Raw genomic sequence first — 23713 nt, forward strand, 5'->3', positions numbered from 1 at the left:
AGTCAATTATCGTGAAACTGGGTTTCACTGTGAAATAAATGAAATGGTGTGCTAACAAAAAGGTGGGTTGTCTGTTTGCAGCAGAGGGGAAATAATGACTAGATGATTCAATGCAGTGGCCATGAAACTGCATTGTTGTTATTCTTTATCTGCAGTTAAATAGATAATATAGATAGCCACAAAAGGGGCTGTGCTGTATCATATGAAGCCAAAATTGAAGGTTTATAATTTTTACTGAACTGACCTTGTTGCATTTGAATACTGTAGTTTTAAAATGTACCTATTTTTCGAAACAAAAACTTAAAATTCTCAGAACAAAATTAAAAGCATTAACAAAAATCATTTATTTATTTATTTATTTATTTATTTATTTATTATAGAAATAGATTTCCAGAATTTACATATTGGTAGAAACTGAAACATAATTTCATAAATTATACTTACAATTCTAACATTAGAACAGTTTTCATGTCTACTCAGAAGTACGTCCTGTAGAGTTCTAGGGGCTTTACGCTTGAGAAAATGGGTATGTGATTGTAGCCTTCGTATACTGCTTCCAAGAAAACTTGTACAGATAACATACAAAGAGCAAATGCAATTAATTTTGTGTAGCCAGTGACATAAGTGGGTTTATATTCCTTAAAAGGCTAACCATGATGCTACATGGCTAACATATTTCGTGTTGTGGGAAATCTATAAAGCAGTTTAAGATATGACCATGGGATCTGCTACTGAAATGAGGGGGGAATCCTTTTGGTGGTCAAGGTTGCACCTAAAACAGACTTTAGAGTCTAATATATAGGAGCCACTCACATGTTGGCTGTACTCTCAAACCCAGTTACCTGGGAGTAAGTCCCATTTAATCCTGCTTGTGAATAGTAATTTCTTAACTTGCAATTAATTCTGAGTAACAGAAACTTAACAGAGAAACTGTTAAGAGAAATCTTCATTTCACAGTTGAGAGTTAGGATCTTTAAACTCTTAGTTGTAAATTAATGTCTTTAAAAGTAGATCAGGTTGGATTAGATCTGCCTGTAGTGCTCAGATGAAACTATATATCGGGCATTCTGCCCTATATATAGCACAGGTTTTTCATTGAAAATGTTACACCAAAAAGTTTTTCTAACTTTTGGTGTAACATTTTTAATGAAAATCTAACAATTGTCTTTAATCTAATATTATCCTTGTATAATCCATTAAGATCATGCTAAATTACTGTTTATGTGACACATCATCCATCTATTGGGTACATAAAATAACAACTTTGTATTTTTTACTCAGTACCTACTGCATAATTGGTTGTACTTTAAAGCTTCTGTTCCAAGGCACATATCAAAAAATATATTAGGGTGGGTAGGTAATACCCTTCCCATAATCTATCTGAGCAAAAGTCTTGTGGTATACCTGTTCTTGACTGTTGTCCTAGCCTTCTTTCTTTTATTACCAGAAGGTTTGTGTTTCTTTTTAAAATGTATGCTGAATATGAACCATTAACCCCCTGAAGCGTCCTTTGCAGTTGTTATAGTGGAAGTTGTTATTTCATGATCTCAGAATCAGACTATTTTATGATGCCATATTATTCCCATTAAGCGCCTCTTTTGGCATTAATAACATTCATTGGGCAAAGTAGCACTATGATCAAAATTATGTGCTGCTTAAGAAAATTAATGAACTCATTGTTCACAGAGTGGCAGAGTGCACAAAGACTAGGAGCACAAAGTGAAAAAATGAAACGGTGCTGGTTTAGATGCGTGACACATATATAAAAACGAGAATTTTAACATAGTAGATGTAGAATTGAGCATTTGTGCAATCTGTCATAGGATATTTTATGTCTGCATTCCTTTATTCATGCCCACACTACATACTACTTACTACTATATGAGAGGTGCAAACCATACTGTCTGTTTAAATGGTATATTCATACATTCTTTTAAATTTTACATCCTATATAATAAATGGATAAAACAGACTGCCCAAAAGTGTGGATTGGGGTCACCACGGCAACCACACTCTGCAGCCCCAATCTGCCTGTAAAAGATCTGCTCCTATTTGGGCCAGTAAAAAACTGCCTTAGGCAGCCTTGTCACAACCCCAGGGTGGCTTCAAGCCACTCCGGAGGTATGACACATCAAAATGCCATGTCTCCAGAGCTGCTTGAAACCATCCCGCTCTGAACCACTGGGCAGCTTCCAGATGGCTTCAGGTGTGCAGCATCAAAACGCCAAGCCTCCAAGCCGACCGGAAGCCAGCTTTTACAGCCAGCGTGTCTGGCCCCAATGTTTCTAATAAATAGATAGTTTAGACTAGCTCTCAGTGCAGTTCCTTTACTGATGTTTCAGTATCTGTTCAAGAATATTGAGGCACATGAATTTTGTTCTGTGACTAGGAAACCAGCTCTTACATTTGTGCAAAAAGCCAAGACAAGCTAACCAATATGAGCTTTTTTATTTTAGAATGTTTGTTACATTTTTAGCTGCATAATAAAGTACTTCTTTCATGTAATGGAGTGTGCACATTAAGAAATAACAAGGGAAGAATAATTAGGAATAGTAAATGATATGGCCCAGCTATATCTGATGCTTGTGGAAAACTGTTAAGTAACAAATATATATCCTTTAGTTAATAAAGCACTATTGAAAGCCTCTAGGGCTGAAGGGCAGGGTATAAATACTGTAAATAAATAAATAAAATAAATATCGAAAGGAAGACACCTGATATTCAATGACTTCTAGGGTTATATTCTAACATTACAGGTTTTTTTCCTAACTGTAAAAAATTACATATAGAAGTGGTTAGAAAACATACATGGAGCCCTCCCTCCATGCTAAATGTCATCCTTCGGCCTATGAGGGAGTGACCAGGCAGACCCAGCTCCATCAGGGCTAGCCTGAAGAAAGAGAGCCTTCCCTCCAGTCCATCTGCCTTAGTCCAGGCCTCAGAGGGAGAGAAGAACCACTGGACCTCATCCCCTTCCCCACCACCACTCTCTCCCCTTCCCCACCACCACTCTCTTCTCCTTTTGTGTCATGTCTTTTTAGATTGTAAGCTTGAAGGCAGAGAACCATCTAATTATAAATAATAATTGTAAGCCACTCTGATAGCCTTTAGGGCTGAAGGGTGTGGTATATATACCATAAATAAATAATCCATGTATCTGCATGGAAAGACTGATCAAAACTGGAAATGGAAATTTTTGTCTTGGATATTTGTAACTTGTCAAGGGATGGGAGCAGTGTGATCAGATGTCATAATTTCAAAGGACAAGGCACCATTAAATGTAGGGAATTCATGAAAAATGCAGGACATTGGAAAATAAAAGCTAAAAACAATAATATAAAAATAAATTTATGCTGCTTAATTATGCTCAAAATGGAGGACATATTGGAATTTCTCCTGAACAGAAGGATGAAATATAGGACATATCCTGGAAAAGGAGGACATCTGGTAACCCTGGGTGAAAGACTTATCCTCTTATCTGACCATATTTCTAGAAGCATTAGAAACTTTAGTCTGAAAAAAATGTAACATTTGATGTGGTCATTGGTTTCTATCTCAAAGTATCTATGTGCCCATTTTTCCTATAATGATGTGCCATGCTACATATTTTTTTTATTCATGTGTTGGCAACATTTTTTAAAAAAACACTCTTAATACTCTTTTCTTCTTACACAGTTACTATAACCTAGATGACGTGAGCCATGACAATATGAACAGGTTCCTTTCAAATCTTGTTGAGAAATCACTTGTTGATCTGGAATACTCTTACTGTATTAAAATAGGGGAGGTAAGACTAATCTATACTTTATTCAGAGTTTGAAAAGAAGAACTGGGTTATTTTTTATCCTGATGTTTGCTGAATTTTGAAATGTACATAGGCTACTCTGGGAACTCCTGTTGCAGCTACTGGGATTTTTCCATGGCTTTGGTATTTAAAACAGTAACACGCAGTTTAAATGCCTTTGTGACTGTGTTCTTCTTATCATCCGGTTTTAAAATATAACACCTCCATTAGAATACAGCATAAAATGTATTGTGTTCAAGGAGAGTGCTTTTCATTGTGCACTGCATTTTTATAATATGTCTGTTTATCTTTCTCCATGGGTAGGATGACCGCAGCATTGAACCACTGACTCATGGCCGCATTGCTTCATATTACTATTTGAAGCATCCAACTGTCAGGATGTTCAAAGATCGCTTAAAACCAGAATGTAGTGTTGAAGAACTGCTTTTGATTCTGGCTGTAAGTTGCTTTTGCCTTATTAATTAGAACAAATCATTCTTAAGTCAGATGAAATATGCTGTTGCAATATTTTTTATGAAATGGAACATATATTAAAAATACAGATATTAACTCTTTTCAGGATCTTGATTTAGCTACTGTAATCACTGTTGGGTTTTCAAAAACTCCAAAAACAGTACATTTGATGGGACAGCTTCATCTTCCAGTTTCTCCATTTCTTCATAAACTAAAAAGGGCACAAAACAGAATTCTTTCATTCTGGTACAGCAATTCAGTGATGCAGCAAAAGGCTTTCTCTCTGTCCCACTAAGGTTACAGGCTTGCCTGGTGAGGACGCAGGAGAGAGCCTTTTCGGCGGCTGTTAACACTCTCTGGCACTCCTTTCCATGGGAGGCTAGGCTGGCCCCTTATCTGCTGGCCTTTTGCCAGCAAATATTTTTTTTCAGTCAGGCTTTTTAAAATCATGGCTGGGTGGCTTGTATATGGGGTAGCTGTATTAGATTATGTGTTTTAACTTTTGTATGATTTTAATATTATACTGTTTTAACTGTATTTTTATTGTTTAAAATGTTTTAAGGTGTTTTATCTTGTGAGCTGTCTTGGGTCCCTTTTGGGAGAAAGATAGCATAAAAATGAAATAAATAAATACATACATAAATTCTAATGTGGAAGGACCCCCTCCCCCCAGCAGCTGAAAGCACAGCTTTGAAATGGCTTCCAAAGGATCTGTCAGCTCTCCAGAGCAGCTTTTGCAGTGCATGGTGGGCTGAAGTAAAGAGGAAAGATCAACCCCCCTTCCACCGATGGAAACAATACCATTTGCACATATACTCCATTAGATTGAGTACATAGTAATTGCAAGAACTTAAGAGCACTGATGTTTATCCTCTCTCTCCTAGCAGACAAGATAGTATGTAGATTGCAGATAAATAGGAATGAAAACTTCTGTCCCACTTTAATATGAGAAATTTGTCTCAGTGAACCCTGCACTTTTTTTAAGTCATGACTTCTTCTATGCTAGGATGCACAGATGTTGAAAATGAAATATTGCTTCTTTCAAATAATAGCCTTTAAAGAGCCTTTTGTCCCAAATTCACATGAATGAATATTGTTAGAAATTGTGCTGTCATGTTAGAAAGTTCTTCTGTGGTTTAAATTTTAAACTCTGTTCATACCAGCTTAATGTATTGCCTGGCAGTCTTAGGCAACTTTTAGAAGAGATGGAGCACATGTTACACAGTAGTGTAATTTTCTTTTATTAACAAAAACAAAAAAAAACCCAAAAAGCTCTGAAACACATTGGCCAGAATCCAGAGAGCTACTTTGGACACACCCAGTGGAATTTTTGACTTTTTCTCTTTAAACAATAGAATCCCTATTCCATATTATAACGTCCCTCAATTTGAAAAGATGTTTGGCATATGACACAGGGGGGCTAAGTTGAGAAACAGAAATCTAAAACTCTTTTGGACATTCAGAATTAGTGGTGTGATTCTTTGGATCCAGGCCATCAATGAGACAATTGCTGTGTATCCAGAGCAATTTCTCAGCATTGCTTGTCATGTCCCTTTTTTTCTATTGTAGTGTGAAGGCATTATTTCTTTGGCTTTCTGACATATTCTAGCTCTTTGCTTACTGTGTACCTGGGTTGTGTGATTTGGTTTTTGACAGTCAGACAGATGGAAGACCCCATCTTTGTAGAAGAGTTGAAGGATTGAAGTAAATAACTTTTGATCATTATAACTGTTAGCCTGTTTCCTCTTGCATGTCCTAAGATTCTGCAGTTGCCCTCAGTTCAAAAAATCTACTATTCTTTAGAGTATCATATACATGATGTACATTATGTATTAGTGGTACATAACAATATATAATACACTGCAGAAATATTAATTGTTTGGTAGCCTTCTTATCTTGCATCAGTAAAATATGAGGGGGGATATTCACAGTTCCAGTTAAGAAACTTAATTCAAGGGTAATACAAATGATATCAACCAGCTGCCATTGTGGACTTTTCCTTCCTACCCTTCTCCTGCAACCTCTGAATGTGTCCATAGGGCTTGTGGGGAAAGGAGGGGTCAAGAATGAGGAGGTAGCAATTGCTGCCCTAGTCTATTCATCGTCTGATGACTGCTGCTATTTTCCAATAAAAGTGTTCTTTGGTTATGTGCCATAACTGTAGACAGCAAAGCTAAACAAAACTAGAAGCTATACAAAATAAATATATATGTTTAAAGTATTCTGAATTTTATCAAGATTTGTTTTTCCACATACTATAGGGCTCCTAGCATTTGGGTACTGTTGGTAATCCTTCAGTAGCAAGGCAGGAAAAGCTATTTTTGCCGATTCTCCACAGCCCTCAGCACCACCTCCTTTTCTATTTAGAAATATTCCAACCCTCTAAAGAGCTTTTTCATAAGACACCTGGGCAGACCTGCCCATGGATAATCTGGACCCAAACCTTTCTAACTGGCTAATTGAAATCTAGATAATAATTACTGAGATGCTTTTATCAGCCAAGGATTGTCTCAGTTACCATTTTTAAAAATGATGTAACCACTTTGCCCTTTACATTAAGAAGAAAATTATATTTCTGGAAAATGGATTGATCGGGTGTTTTAGTTAAATTTCTACCCTCTAAATAAGTGGCTTCAGTATAGCTTCCAAATCAGAGACTTAAAAGTTTAGGTTTTGGGACTACAGCTCCCAAGGTTATCCTCCCAAAGCTGTAGTCCAAACTTTTCTAAGCTCTGATCTATATACAAGCTAAAAGTAATCTGTTAGAATGTGGACCTAATTCCCAGTGGAGATACACATACACACACACACACACACACACATTTGTATTGAAAATTAAGCTAATTGGTAACTCAGATTTGCTATGTTTCATATATCAGACCTGTCCCAGGAACTTATTTTTCTTGTTAAATATCTATTTACCACCTCTAAATAAGACCAGATTCTAAATATAGTTATTATAAATGTAAGCCCAAATAAGTATAAAGGAGTTGTGTGAAGTCTCTTTATGTTAACAATCTATATTTCAGTCAGTTCATTTTGCATTTCTTTTATCCTGGTTATTATAAATATTAGCTAAAAACTTTCCAGTCTTTTCTTACTAAAGTGCAAATTGTACATTTTACCCCAGTTATTATTAAGGTATTAAGCATTTTAACATTGGCCAAGTTACCTCCCCCCCACACATACACACTATGTGCTAATGAGCTTTATAATTAAGGGAGTCACTTCACACCTCTATTGTTAACCAGTGGCATTGCATCTGTCTTGCTCTGTCCATGCCCTTCTCACTTACTTATTGAAGCATTTAACAGTTTTGGCAACAGGGAATTACATGGCATGGGGTAAGTAGTCTAATTAGATGCAAGTGAAAGTCCTTGGGGAAGTGAATATTTAAAAAGTAATTTGAAGAATCTCTTAAAGATGTTGTGAGTGAAAACTATAGGCCACAGTGAAAAAGGCATGTCTGTATTGCAAAACATGACTGAAGGGTTAGTTATGTTTTTAAGGGGGAAGTAAGGATTTATATATTTAATGAAAATATAAAGGAAATATTTTAATCATTTTATATGGTATACTAAAGGTCTTCTAGAGGATTATTTATTTCCTGATAACAACATAGGCCTCACATAGGTGACTTTTCATATTGGCCCACTCACCAGACAAGAAGAAACTTTATAGGAGAAAACATGGATTAGCCCCCGAATAAGGGATACAACTGAACCCACTCATCTTTACTTACTCTTCTTTATGAAAAAACCTCTCAGTGTGGAGATATATGTAATAGCTCCTCAAAGTACAGATTTTCTGTTTAACAATTACAGAAGAGTACAAGCCATAATTAACTTGTACTTCTTTTCTTTGTTCTGCCAACAACAACCACTCAAATTTGTTCTTCAAAGGTGTCAAGACTGCTGGAATCTCCAGTCCTCAGTCATGGGTTTGTGGATCACAAAGACTGACAAGGATTATCAGGTCTAGGAAGAATATAACGCCTTTGGTGTGCTAGATGTTTTGAACAATCAATTACTGTTGGCTATGTGGAGATTCTAAGAGTTAAAATTAAAAATAAAAAAAATCTGCCACCCCAGATTGTTGACTGGGCCTCTTGCTTCCTAGACCATGAAGCATTAAAATAGAACATATGAAACTCTATTGTTGTTGTTTAAAAAAAAATTAAGAAATAGGAAAGTAACCTATGGTAGAGCAGCTCCTGTGGTTAACAGGGCAGCTTGAATAGCTACTCTGCTAATTCTGTCTTTGAGAGAAAAGTATCTTTGCAGTGGTGTTTGCTCTAAAACCTTACCTTACTGGAATTTAATACCCCCTCCTCACATTTGGGGGTTGACTCCATAGTATGATAATATAGTACTCATGTTTTCAGATTTTTTTAGTGCACCCCCCCCCCCCTTCTATGCAAGCTCTTTAGTATTTTTCTCCACAAGAGGAATCTCATAAGGTCCTCCCTGCCTTGTTGCAGCCATTGTTTTAAAGTTTTTGAAGGAGGTATTTTTAATCATGTATTTTCTAGAGCAGGTATAAGGAACACCCTCCAGATGTTATTGGACTGTAAGTCTCAGAAGCCCTTGTCTGCACAGTCAGTAGCGAGGGGTGATGGAAGTGGCAATCCAACACCTGGAGGACCACATGTTCATCTTTCCTGTTCTAGAGGCTTCTGACTTAGGAAGCAATTATTGAGATGAGAAGGGGCAGTTCACACAGGAAGAGGGTAAAGGAGAAGTAAAGGAACGTGTAGGGCATATTAGATTAGCATTCTAATTAACTGATTAATATGAAGGTAACTTGTCTTTTTTATTTTTGTTGTGATACCATTTTTTAGCAGGAGCAAGAGGTGAACACTGCTTTGAGCCCAGTCTGGAAGTATAGCAAATCTGTTAGGTGGAGGGGGAATGTAAAGAGCTGTATCTCTAAAAATGATAACTTTGAAAAAAATAATTGCTGAATAAAAGTGAAATAATTTTTATTCCAGTTAGTATGTATGAAAGATTACATTTCCCCCTTTTTTTGTTGTTGTTTTAAAAAGATGCTTTAAAAATATTGATCAGTATTTGATCGTTCAGAGAACCAAATCCTTTTTGACCTTTTGAATTGTCATCCCTGAAGGCAGCAGCACTCTCCTAAATCCATAGTTAGATCCAGGAAAGAGCATTTCTACCATTAATTCCTGTTTAGTGCCTGGAGAGTATTTTGAGTCACTTATCATTTGGGATTACCCTTGCCTATCCTCCTTTGGTCAGCAGAAGAGGTCCAAATTCTTGCCAGTTCTCTTCCAAGGGGAAATGTATCTTTATTCTTTTAAAGTTCATCTTTCATCTGTGTGGATTCCAAATTTAGTTCTTCCATGTTCCATATCCAGAGATGAACCACTACAAGAAACAGAGTTTATTGCTGGAGAATATTGGTAGAATATTCTGTGAACATTGCTAGAAATGCCTCAAAACCTTTGCATAGGTCAAGGCTCTGTGCAACTTTTTGTCTAATATACAGTGTGTTCTGTTCACGTAAAACTTTATGCTTGGCATATCTTGAGAAAGGAATTGTAGTTCTTTTATCTGCATCTCTTATTTGTCCTCTCAAGTTGTATCAAATGAAACCACTTTCTAAACCAGCCACCTAATTCTCTAGGATTATAATAGTTATTCTGTGGACTTGAACATATGATCAGTCTAGAATGAAGAATACTGTTAAATTTTAAGTACTGAAACTTAACTAGCTTGCACCTTAGAAGTATTTCTCTGTAATCTGAGTAGCTGGAGCAGTTTTATGAGCTAAAGAATCATTTTTCTAGAATATGATGGCACTGTGTATTTTTCAGTGCATGCATTCCTTGATCCTGTGACCTTAATTCCGAGTGTCTCCCTAGACACAAGTAATTCCATCACTGTTTCCCCCCTCTTAGTTCTAAAGCTAACTTTAAACTGAAAACACCTGGTGCTCTCTGTCATTCCAGCAAAGTACAATCAGTAGGTAAATCATAATGTGGCATATCATATTTTTCATGTGGTACAATGCTAAGGAGGAAGGGCAGATAAAGGAGTTCAAACAACCAAATTATGGTGTAGGAAAAACTATTTCTATGTATTTCCCCCCCTTTAGAGTAAACAAATGTTTACTTTTTCATTTTTCTGTTTTAAAACAAATAAGAATGAGTATTGATGTAAAGTAAGAAGTAAACGTTTTATAGTGAAAAATTTGGACCATCTGTTCAGAGTTTCTAGTGACTGATGCCTTGAAAAGGCAATAGCGTCAGTATCTAATTTCTTTTTAACTCCGTGCCTATCGTTACTATTTTCCTAATTAGATGTAACTTTTAATACCATAAACTAAAACCAAACCTACAATGGGTGGGATCCCAAATTAATAAGAAAAAGACATTGGCGGATTACAAACGGCCCTCAAGGGGCCGTTTTCCCGCCGCCGCCATTCGCTGCGTAGGGAAGCCCCAGCGGCCAGACCGCGAGGCTTCCCCGCACAGCGAAAAAGGAGCGCCAAAATGGCACTCCTTTTTGAAACGCGGAAGTGGCACTGCGAGGGGCGGAGCGCACCCTCACGGCGTCACTTCCGCCGGGACACGTCTGGACGCACAGCGTCCAAGACGTCAAAATGGCGGCGCCCATGTGGATGGGCACTGCCATTTACGACGTGCTCTGCGCGTACTGGCAGGAAGGGCCATGAGGAAGGTAAGAACCTTCCTAACCCTAATACGGCCCTTCCTAACTCTAGTACGCGTGGAGCGTGTACTTTATGGCGGTTTATAACCCGCCATTATTTTATTAATTGTATAGTGCTTGTCTGTTTGTTTTTACTGGTATTATTGTGCAGCTTTTCAGGACAAAACCTCCCAACCCACAAGGCTAAAAGTTTAAATGTGCAACTTTATGGAGGCCATTTTTCCTTTCTTCTCCTCTGAGGACAAGTATGCTTTGTAAACTACAGATCTGTTTTCCTAACTTTTAAAATAATAGGAGTTATATAAAGGCTGTTTCTTCCCTCAGCATGACTTCTTTTTCCCATTCCAGTATTGAGAAACTAGCAGCCCTAAATATTTTCTTGGTGGATTCGAGGTAGTTAGATCTCCCCTGCCAAGGGTGGACCTTTATCTCTCCCCGTACAAGAGAAAAGCTGAAACACCCTATGTTATTCAAGACATGTTTTCAGGGGTCGTGGGACTGTCCTTACGGAACAAGTATGGTGCATTTTCTTGGATCTGGTTGAGCACTAGTTTAAATATCTTAAGCATACTAAATTCTGGGAAACCAGCATTGTCTTTCTATTCCTTCCCTGCCTCCCACATTTTCTGTCTGTTATATAATTGACCCGTCTGTGTATGTGTGCTGAATTGTTTGTTGTCAAGTTGATTACAGTTAGGGGTATGTATGTTAGAATGAATGTATGCAGGGTTCCCAGGAAGAGTAGGGAGAGCAATACTGGGTAGACAAGTTCAAAGATTAATATGTTTCTGGTATAATAAAAACCTTTAAAAATAGTATTTTCTATCTCAGGGTTTCCCTGGCAGCAACCAATGAACAGCAGAGTGCCAACATATCTTCCTGCCTTCTTTGGAGAAAAAAGGCTAAAGTATGCCAGCACTTTATATATATGCCTCTTGCTTTATTTGCCTCTCTTGTTGTATATGTGAGAAGAGCACAAATATGTCTTCAAAGTTTCCTCAGTTTTAGAAACCATTCTACAAATACCACAGCTTAAACTTTTTTGTCAAATTAATAGTTAAATATTTCTTTATAACACAACCTATAAGTCAGCCTTTCATCAGATCAAAGGACTGAAGTAATATCAGTAAATCTACAAAAAAAAATGCTTGCGAAAAATGTAGTAACAAATGTATAAATATGCTTTCCTGCTCATTGTGTGTGACCTCCTTAGCAGCTGTATAGTTAAGAACTGAATCTCTTCCTTTCTTGAGTTAGAAGATGGACACCTCCATCAGAATCCCAAGAGCTGAACCAGATTCACCTGCAATCTTGTTCTCCCAGCAGAACCAGAGGGGAGCTTTCCTCGCTGCTTTCCACTACAGCCTCCTGTGGAGCCCTGAAATTAGTTCTGGAATGGTCTTCCCCACAGGACACTTTGGGGTGATGCAGAGGAAAAAAAGAAGAAAATTTCAGTGTTGATTCAAGGCCCTAGTCATTACAAAACGTATTTATATAACAGTGAATTTGCTTATTTTGTTTCTGCTGTCCCATCTATCGTTCCTTTACTGTTGTGCCTTTGAGATTGTAAGGTACAAACCCATTTAATATACTTTTTGTACCTTTTTAAAGGATGTTTTAAATATTTCAACAGTGGCAATAATTCCAGTTTCACACTGAAAGAGTACTTAACATGGATGAATATTTGTGTGTACAAGACAGGATATGGTCCAGTATGAAAATATGAAGGATAAAAATTCAAATGTGGATGTTTTCAGGGAATAAATCTTGCTGAAATGTTAGTGTCTTGATTCCTCTTATTAGAAAATAGTGTAGCACTATGCAGAAGTTGTTCTTACTGTTTTATGGTGAGATTTTTTTGCAAAGTAAGTGGGGTTAGCATTTTGTCAAAGCAATTTTAGATAGATAGATAGATAGATAGATAGATAGATAGATAGATAGATGTTGTCAACTTAATTGCGGCAGCATTGGACTTTTTGCTTCTGGTACAGTGCCCAAAATGCAAGCACTCTGTCAGCTGTCCAATCCATGAACTGGAAGATGGCTCATAGTCTTTGTCTGCAAGAGTGTGCCACAGTAGTGCTGTTGTAAATACAATACAGGTGTGGAAAATAAATTAGGGCTGCACTCCTATGTAGATCATCTTGGCTCATTGAAAGTGGGGTTTGCTTTGGAGTAAACAGGACTCCTGATGAAGTTTCTTGATTCTTTGTTAAAAAATTACCTGTATTATTTCACTAATGAGCTCTAAAAGATTTCAGCAGCAAATACTGTGTGAGCTATAAGAATGCCTGCTCGCTTTCTCTTGCTTCAAACAGAGCAGATGGATGCTTGACTGCCTGCTAATCCACAGCTGGAATGGTTTCAGCATTTTCCACGTTGCTGGGTTAGAGTGGCTTTTCTAGTGGACTGAGAGGGCAGCAAGAGAGGGATATCATTATTCATCAGTATCCCAGTGGGATCGCTGCCAGCAGAGATTAATTTTTTCTCTTATGCTTGTAAAACAAGCTCAGGTGGAGTCTCTAATCCTCAGGGCACGGGTGGCAGATCAAGGAAGATGCTACAAAGCTAGTTAATTTTCAGATTCTAGGGGAAACAGAAGCTCTGTTAGATGTATAAATACATGATTGCAAATTTAAGTAGCTCAAATCCAAATGGGATCTTCCTAGACATCTGGTGCTGAAAATCTCTTGTTTTTCTTTGTTGTTTTTAATAGAAGTTCTTGCAAGTTTGCGTCACAGCAAAAGTAGTTCTCTTCAAATATCTTTCTCCTCATTCTTGGCAGATCATGTCTTCATAGCTTGGTGTTTTTACAGATGACAAATAGAAGTCTGAGTAGAAAATATAGACTTTACAGGTGTTTCTAAATGTCTGTGAGGCCTGTTGCAAAACTGCCAGGTTCAATTTCTGATTTCCACTCCAAACGAAAATATCCCACTCATCTGGACATATCTAATATCATTTGTAGTAGACACGTACTGAATTCCTGGCAGCTCATACAAGCATCTATGTCAGGGGTAGGCAACCTTTTTGAGCCGGGGGCCGGGTTGCTGTCCCTCAGACAACTGGGGGGCCGAAGCCAAAAAATAAATAATTAAATGATTTTAAAAAGATATATATATAAATAAATAAACAGGGACAAATGTAGGACAAAATTTTCAAATGGATGACACTTTTTTTAAAAAATGGAGGACACACGAAAAAATTTGCTGATTTTTTAAAAAAATGTTAATATAAATGCATGTTTCTGAGGCTTCTATAGACAATTGCCCCCCTTGCCTGCCTCCTCCTGATAGGCCAAAGGCCAAAGGCCCCGGCGGCAATCGGTGGCAGGACCGGGCTGGGGCCGGTCCCAAGGCCTCGCCGGGCCGCATCCGGCCCACGGGCCGCAGGTTGCCTACCCCTGATCTATGTCATGTTAACAAAATATTTAGAAATGTCTTCTTTATTTAGGACAATTTTTCTCTTTTAAAGTTTAACCTAGTGTCTGACAAACAGCCAAATGCCAACATTGCCCATTTAAAATACAGTCTTTACACTCACAAAAACAAAGAACAAAAATATTTCAGGTGTGTTGTAAAATAATTATTTTAAAATTTTGGGTAACTGTTACTAGCAAATAAAAATCAGTTTTTAAGAGCTTCAATCCAAATGGTAGCCAGGACTGTGGCAGGAGGAAGGAGGAGACCTGCTAGAACTGAAGGATCAGTGGTCCAAGCCAGGGACCTGCTCAACTAAGACCCTAGCCTCAATGCTAAGTAAGAGAACCCAGATCTCATTGAGACACTGGCCTTAAGTATGTTGGTGGTCTTAACTAAAGTGGACTTGTTGGATTCATAAGATTGACATAAACGTTGGCTCACCTTTCAAGTGTTGATTCAGTGGGTCACCTCTTCTCAATACCAACAAGACTCAGGCTAGTACTTTTTTGGCCAGACTCCCCTGAGTAGCCATCCCCTCTTTGCAGCATGGGCTTAATGTTCTTTTGGGCCTGCATGACTGCCACAAATGCTCAAGATAGGAACTGGCTGATGTCCAAAGCTTATTGGGGTGGAAATCCTCACTTTGCCCAAGAACCAAATTCAGTTTCAGGGAAGCATCGAACAGCTGCATTCTAATGGTGAACAGAGTCAGAGGCAAAAGGGTGGAACCAAAAATACAGTACAGTCGGCCCCCCTTATACGCGGATTTGCCATGCACGGATTTGAGCATACGCACAGGGCAAATCCGGGGAAATTGTCCCCAATGGCGGTGCGCGTGCATGTGCGCCACCATTGAGGACAAAAGTCCCTCTCCTCCCCTCCTCTTTCCCTCCCTCCCTCCCTCCCTCCTTCCTATCAACCTATCTATCTACCTACCCTCCCTCCCTCCCCCTTCCCCTCCCTGCTTACTGCTCCGTCGCCGCACCACCGCCTCCTACATCCTCGCCGCCTCCGCCGCCGCAGTTCAAGGGCCGGGTGCTGCTCGTGGAGGCCAAGAGGCCTCAGGGTGCACTGGGCTCTTTTGCAGTGGTGGCGGCGAGGAGGACAAAGCTTGGCCTCGTCCTCCTCGCCACCGCCGCCATACAAGGGCCGGCTGCAGCCTGGAGGCCTCTGGGCCTCCAAGCTGCAGCTGGCCCTTGAACCGCGACGGCGGCGTAGAGGACAAAGCTAGGCCTCATCCTCCTCACCGCGGAAGAAGGGCCAGCTGCAGCCTGGAGGCCTCCAGCCCCTGAACCGCAGCGGCGGCGAGGAAGACCAAGCCCCCTCGCTGCCGCCGCAGAAGAAGGGCCGGCTGCAGCCTGGAGGCCTCTGGGCCTCTGAGCTGCACCCGGCCCCTGAACCGTGGCGGCGGCAAGGAGGACGAAGCCCCCTCGCTGCCGCCGCTGAAGAAGGACCAGCTGCAGCCTGGAGGCCTCTGGGCCTCCAAGCTGCACCCGGCCCTTGAACCACGGCGGTGGCAAGGATGCCGGAGGCGACGGCAAAGCGACGGAGCAGGTAAGCGGGGAGGGGGAGGGAGGGAGGATGGATAAATAGATAGGAGGGAGGAGAGGGACTTTTGTCCTCAATGGCGGCGCGCATGCACGTGCACCACCATTGGGGACAAATAGGACTTGAGCATATGCGGATTTTGGCATACGCGGGGGGTCTGGAACGGATCCCCGCGTATACCAAGGGCCCACTGTATTTTAATCTCAAAGCCCCTATTGCCAGTAGCTAAGCCTCTGGAGAGACATTTCATCCATTTAAAGTAAGAAGAAAAAATATCCCATGGTAAACCACCAAATGCTGGAAGGAGCTGGGGACTTCTGTAGGACCCAGTGATTTTAGCACAGGGCCTGCAGTTCTCCACACTTTCTGTAGACCACAGTGCAATGCAGCAGTGCAAAGGCCAATGTAATTTTAGGCTACATCAATAGAAATATAGTGTCTAGATCAAGGGAAGTAATATTGCCACTCTGTTCTTCTTTGGTAAGGCCTCACCTGGAATACTGTGTCCAGTTCTGGGCACCACAGAACATCAAAAAGGATGTTGAGAAACTGGACCGTATCCAAAGGAGGCCGACCAAAATGATGAAGAGTCTGGAAACCATGCCTTATGAGGAACGACTTAGGGAGCTTGGGATGTTTAGCCTGGGGAAGAGAAGGTTAGGAGGTGATATGATAGTCCTGTTTAAATATTTGAAGGGATGTCATATTGAGGAGGGAGCAAGCATGTTTTCTGCTGCTCCAGAGAACAGGACCCAGAACAATGGATGCAAGCTCCAGGAAAAGAGATTCCACCTCAACATTAGGAGGAACATCCTGACAGTAAAGGCTGCTTTGACAGTGGAACACACTCCCTCGGAGTGTAGTGGAGTCTCCTTCCTTGGAGATCTTTAAGCAGAGGCTGGATGGCCATCTGTCAGGGGTGCTTTGATTGAGAGTTCCTGCATGGCAGGGGTTGGACTGCATGGCCCCTGTGGTCTCTTCCAACTCTGTGATTCTATATTTCTAATGCTTTTCACTGTCAGTCTTGATCAAAGAAGGAATAATGTCGTCCAAAAGAATAAAAAGCCTCAATTGAGTTTTAGATCTTGTTGGAGCACACTTACTGCTTGTAGGTATGTAATGTCCTACAGCTTCATCCTGCCCTGATTGAACCACTATCAGACATCCACAGTAGCCCACAAGACTCAGTTCAAGGTCAGGTTAGGGTAGTCTGCTAAAATCTGTTTGAAAGAAATTGTCTTGGATTAAGATCAATATGAATTGTCACAGTGTCAGAAAAGTTTCACACCCTCAGGGTGTGATTTTCACCATAATGGGTGAACTTGGTGGGAAATGGATGGAGGCCTCTTGCTTCAGTAATTTCCACTTAGGATGACTCCATCAATTTCCACCAGTCTCCCTTGTGTGCCTTGCCAGATGGTCTCTAGCTTCTGAGAATGCATGAGGGCTATAGTGCGAAGTGGGGTCAGGAAAGCTCTGTTCTTTGAGCAGAGCTTTGGTTATGCCAGTTTGAATCCGTGGCATTCATTTCTCCACTGAACCTAACTTTAACATTTGTAGTTGATATTAAAAAATAACGGACTCAAATTTTTAATGAAGATTTCAAGATTATAGTCAAGTGGCTTTGTACTTAACTCAGATAACAGACACACCCCATTCCAACATGGCAAACTGCTCTTGAAATGAAAGAGTTTTGGGGAAGTCTTGCATGTAAGTATGACATGTAGTCGGTTGTTTAAGAAATCCCACTAGACTGAACGGAGATATCTTGAGTAAACCTGAGCAGCTCTTTGGATCCTTTCTTTATTAGTATTTCTGACTTATTAACTAGACATTTGGAAATGAAGGAGTCTCTACATTTCCCATAACCCTGACATTTCTCTCTTTTTGTATGTGTGCACTTGTTTTCAAGAATTTGATTCTCAGAGAGAAATAAAGATAGCATAGAGTTATCTGTGCCTGTGAATAACAGCCCGTTTTTTCCTTGACGAAACAATGGAACGAACCTCTCCCTCCTCCGCACCAACCCCTTTATATATTTATACACACAGACACATATGCTTCGACACTGCAGAAGATCTTCCTAAGGCTGAAACTTGAGAATAGTCAGAGCCTGTTGTCTGAAACACAGTAAAGTTACTGAAATGAAAATGTTTAGCATCACGATGATAGTCAGAAATAAAACTGTAGCAATAGCAGCTTTATTTATATACCGCTTCATACCGCCTAAGCAGTCTCTAAGCGGTTTATAACTGTAGGTTAATTGCGCCCAACAAGCTGGGTATTCATTTTAGCGACCTCAGGAGACAAGCCTGAGACAAGCCTGAGCTCTTGGCTAGTATTGAACTCGCTACCTTATGGTTTGTGAATGCCAATTTGCAGTATTGGGAGGAAATGTTTTTCTCCTGTGTTTGGCTAAATGCTTTGAAATGTAGAGTTGAGATATGAGATATTTGAGGGTCAGTTCTATTCCTCTTGTTTAAGAGTATAATTTTTTTAAGTCACTGAAGCTAACATTTGAGTAGATATGTATATGATTGCACTGTGTTCACTTGAGGCTTAAAAGGAGAGATTGCTCAATTATTTCCTTCTGGGCAGCTGCTAAACCAATCTGCGGTTACTGGTTTATTATTGCTTTATTACTGTCATCAGCTCATATAAACCATGCCAAAACAGTCTATTAATCTTGAAAGCATGGGCAGGTGTCCTAGTGGACGTACATTCGGTTAAACTACTTTTTCTCATGACAACTAAACTTAAATGGTAAAGCCCAAAGATTGTTTTAAGTGCCTCATAACACTTTGTCAATGTATTGATGTTGTTCAAAATGAAATATGAGCAAAAGGTCTCACAATCTTTTCCATACCATGCTCTTCCTCCCACGATGCATATGTTGCCTCAATGAAGAATCTATTTTCTTCCTTATAGAATCATAGAATCGTAGAGTTGGAAGAGACCACAAGGGCCATCCAGTCCAACCCCCTGCCATGCAGGAACTCTCAATCAAAGCACCCCCAACAGATGGCCATCCAGCCTCTGTTTAAAGACCTCCAGGGAAGGAGACTCCACTACACTCCGAGGGAGTGTAGTTGCATGTGATATTTTCATATGCTGCACACAGAATGTCTAATAATATGTACAGTAATACTACAGCATGTACCTATAAAGCTGCAGGATTGCTTTTTAGGAAGAAAATCCTTTGAGATATTTGCCTGCTTGGTAATTGAATCATGCATATAAAAATATCACATACTTTATGTCTGCCTTTCTTAGCCTGCAGTCCTTTGAAGTTCTGGACCACAACTTCCAACTGACAGTTCTATCAAGGGGTGATGGGAGCCACAGTCTAAGATACCTGGGTCTAAATTTATTTGGAAGTCTTAGTCGGAGTAGATTCACTGAATCAATCAACACTTAGGTATGATTCAGCAGGTCTGCTGCCATTGGGACTAACAGTTGAACTTAGGCTGTAGAGAGCACTAGGTTGAAGAAGACTCTTTTAGTTTTTAAATTCACATTTTAACATTAAAAAAATAACAAGAGAAAACTCTTGCACTTAATCTACACTTGTACATAGTAAGACTCCATGGCTATTTAAACATATTTTTTTTTTTTTGTTTTGTTTCTAGCTTTAGTTTTCACTTAAGTGCACTTACTGCAAGCTATAGATGCCATTTGTAATTATCAAGGGATCAGCCATCTAAATGACCTTTCCCAGTGTGAAAGAGCACTGCAGGTCAAACTGTAAGGCAGACTGATCAAAAGTTCAGAGTTCTTCTGGGGTGTGAGCTTAAATTGCCATAGTGTAACAAACATTTTTCCATAGCAAAACAGCATATAGAACTAACCCTGAGTAGAAAGCAACTTTGATGAGGGTGGTCAAGGGGGAGAAGAATGGATGGTAATTAGAGTGCCCTTTTTCATAAACATGTCACAGAAATTAGTTTCACTGCTATAATAAAGCATGCTAAATAAAGGTCTGTACATATGAAAGTGTTTTAGAATACATCGTGAATAAGTCCTATGACAGGGCACATGGAAGGAAAGATCCAGACAAATTCACTTCAATTTCTTTCAAAATATCCTGGCAACTCCTCACAAAATATGAATCCTATAACAATATAAACCTTACAACAGTATTCATTCCTCCTGTACTACTACACTCTTGGTTAAAACTCCATTCAGATTCTTTCAATTGCTCTACAAACATCTGCTGCATTTACTAGTGCTTTGAATTAAACAACTTTCTACAATGGTATCAGCAAAGTAATGTTTATGGCAAATATTCCCAAAATAGAGTACAATGAATCATTTGTAGAAACCCTGTTTGCATCCTTGCCTCCAATATTTTGTTTCCACTTCTGCAAGTGGTCCACAAGCGAAATCAAGGTACTGAATTTTACATTTATGCCAGGAAGCTTTGTGCTAAGCATTTCACAAACTGCTCTGCAATTGCACAAGTTATTACAACTTAATTGAGTGAGCTGTTGCCTGTGCTAGTTATGCTTTTTTTGTTTACTAACAGGTGTGAAATTGCTAGCCAAGGAATATCAACATTTGTAATTTTTCCCATCTGCCCATCATTAGAAATAAATTAGTAACATTAATGATAAATTCAAAACTACTTTGGTCAAAGACTGTAAATAAATGAATTTGAATTTAAATTCAAAACAATTTAGACTAACCTAAAAATGCTGTCACAGTAGATGCAAAAGTTACTGGCTGAGGTAAAAAAGCAAGTCCTAAAAGCCTGACTGATATTTTGGAATGAGTCAAGCTTAAGGTCTTAAGCCTAGGAGGCAGTCTTGCTATAGTACTACAGTAATGTTTATCTGTAGACAACTAAAAGATAATGTGAAGACAGTCTTGTATTTAATTGAATTTTATGAAAAACACAATGAAAGGAAAATGGCAATGATATTTATAGACGCTAAGAAGGCATTTGATAACATTAAATGGGCTTTCATGATAGAAACTTGAAGAAAATTAGAGGTAGGGAAAATTTTCATTAAATGGATAGAAACTATATATCAAGCTGCACAAATTATCGTCAATTGAGAAAAAACAAAATTGTGTAAAATAGAAAAGGGAGCACAACAAGTTTGCCCCATATCACCCCTGCTATTCATCACTATATTGGAGATTCTAAACAATCAAATCAGAAATAATACTAAACATTAAAAGTTTAAAAACAAAAGGACAATGTTATAAGCTTAGTCATATTTGTAGAAGACCCAAATGAATGTATAGACTATAGAGGAACTTCTGAACACCTTAAGTGAATTTGGTGAATTAGCTGGGTTTAAGATTAATAAAGATAAAATGGTGATACTCACAAAGAACATGACAAGAGGAGAAGAAAGAACGGAGTGGGGAAAAAAACAGGATTCAAAATTGGAAAAAAAGATTAAATATCTTGGAATTTGGCTAACTAAAAGAAACGTGGATTTGTTTGAAAACAATTACAAAAATACTTGGGAAAATAATTTTTAAAAAAAAGTTAGAGAGATGGTCAAAGCAACAAATATCACTGATGGGTCATATTGCAACAATTAAGATAAGTCTTCTCCCGAAAATTATATTCCTCTTTCAGGGCATCCCAGTCATTACAAATGAAAAGTGCTTTTTGGAATGGAAGAAAGAAATAACAAAATTTATTTGGGCTGAGTGTAAGCCCAGAATAAAATGGCAGGTGTTAATAGATATATGAGAAGGAGGTGGACTAAATTTACCAGACTTGAGACTCTGTTACTACTGTTCTGGACTAGTTTGGATTAAAGGTTGGATCAATCTGAAAAATGAAAGACTCTTAAAACTAGAATGATACGGATAAAGGTTTGGTTGGCATGGGAGAGTAAGATAAAATAAAGAATTTAACAACCATTATATTAGAAAAAGCTTGCTGCACATTTGGCATCAAGTGCAACAGGGCTCTTTCATCCCTTCCCACCAAAGAGTTTGCCATAAACTATGATTATTGAGTAAAGTATCATTCTGGGACCATTGAGGTGAGAGTTTAGGTTTAAAAGCATTTAACTTAAAATGACTCTCCAGTTATCCTACACCACTCCTTCTCATAGGAAAACATTAACAAATGAATTGCACTGTTTCTTATTTGAACATGCTACCTTCCTGGTGATTTGATATGACACTGGAAGTAGTGATGATTAAAAGTAAGCACAAGGCAAATAGTGCTCTCCAATAATGTACTACTGTCTTTCTGCCATGCCTGGAGAGAAAAATTGGGTTGAGAAAGTCTCCTTGAACAGGCACTCATATCAGTTGGTATAAGCTTTGACTGGTCAGGCAAAAAAAAAAAAAAGTTAAGTCACCCTGAAGGTACAGACAGCACATTGCCTTATATATTCAAAGCAGGAGAAAGCACATGACATTGACATTTGCCTTTTGAAACCCTTACAGATACATATGGCACGCTTTAGTCTGCCCTCAAATGTGCTTGAATATCTCCCAGAACAAACAAAAATTCTTTTATACATTTCTGAAATTTTAAAAACCATATATCCTATAAAGCTAGGACCGGAAAGCCATCTTTTTATGAGCTAGAAATAAACTCATATAAATAGAAAGTTGTCCAGAACAACAACTAATCCGGAGCTAATTTTAACTGATAGGCGCCACTGCAGTAAGAGACATTTCCTTATACTGTACTTGGTTTGGTTGTTGTTTATAAATCTGTGTTTGACTTGAGCCTATCCACTTATTAGTATGCATGTGTGTAGGCTTGTAAGTCAGACTTGCACTTAATATACTGTTCAGAAGTTGATTGAGAAGTACTTAGAGATATAGCCATGTTAGTCTGGAATATCAGTATGCAAAGAGCTCTTGCAGCACCTTTGATCTTAACTGTGCAAAAGTAGTTGTAGCATAAGCTTTCATAGAGGTTTATCACACGGAGCTTTTTGCAGCTCAGATCTAGGGTGACTCCTGGTTCAGCTGTGCGAATTCATGTCGTAACGTGAATGTTTTATCACACCTGGTTGCCCTTCCAAATTGAGGGGGAATCGAAACCAAGGCAAGTCACTTGATGCGGATTCACACAAAGCAGAGTGAGTGCACATTGTATTACCACACCGGTGCATACCATACAGATTCAACAATTCGAATTGGGACCCTTGCGCATGCTCAGTGGAGGTCTGAATGCTGTCCTCCTTCCCTGCCCCCTTCTTAGCTGTCATCCTTCATCGGGCTCAAGGAGCAGTCAGGGGATGATGGGATAGATCGCAGAGGGTCACTGGAGCCAGGATCGGGCTCAAGGAGCAGTCAGGGGGTGATGGGATAGGTCGCAGAGGGTCACTGGAGCCAGGATCAGGCTCAAGGAGCAAGCAGGGGATGATGGGATAGGTCACAGGGTGGCAGAGAGGATGAGATGGGGATGCAGGAGCAGTCAGGGGATGATGGGATGGGTGGCAGGGTGGCAGAGGATGAGATGGCATGAGGGAGGAGAGGGATGAAGGAGCAGGACGCAGGGGGTCAAGGGGGCAACATCGGAGTGATCTTCCACACCAGACCAATTCAAAGTGAAATCGAAGTGAGCTTGAAAGCGAATTCTGTAAATTCACTTTTTTTCTGATTTCACCAAAATGACGGGTCACTTTGAAATCACTGTGGAAGCGCCATGAAACGAGCGCCCATAGAAAGGAATCTCATCTAATAACACGTTCACGCTATAACGTGAATCCACATCGTTGGACCCTCAGTCATCCTGGATCTGAGCTTCAAAAAGCTCCATGTGATAAACACCATAGACCTGTATCTGAGGAAGTAGACAAGTC

The 23713-nt window shown here is 39.4% G+C and overlaps 1 protein-coding gene across 1 annotated transcript in view; it reads left to right on the forward strand.

The window, feature by feature from the left end:
- Nucleotides 1-23713, forward strand: part of ASCC3 (activating signal cointegrator 1 complex subunit 3) — a 332057-nt gene that overhangs the window by 261336 nt on the left and 47008 nt on the right. The window contains exons 35-36 of the mRNA XM_089530681.1: nt 3676-3787; nt 4109-4243. Coding sequence (XP_089386807.1) covers nt 3676-3787; nt 4109-4243 — 247 coding nt within the window. The remainder of the gene's footprint in view (nt 1-3675; nt 3788-4108; nt 4244-23713) is intronic.

This window comes from Sceloporus occidentalis, unplaced genomic scaffold (genome assembly GCF_023333645.1).
Source record: "Sceloporus occidentalis isolate IW3139 unplaced genomic scaffold, rSceOcc1.0.p SCAF_6, whole genome shotgun sequence".
Lineage (NCBI taxonomy): Eukaryota > Metazoa > Chordata > Lepidosauria > Squamata > Phrynosomatidae > Sceloporus > Sceloporus occidentalis.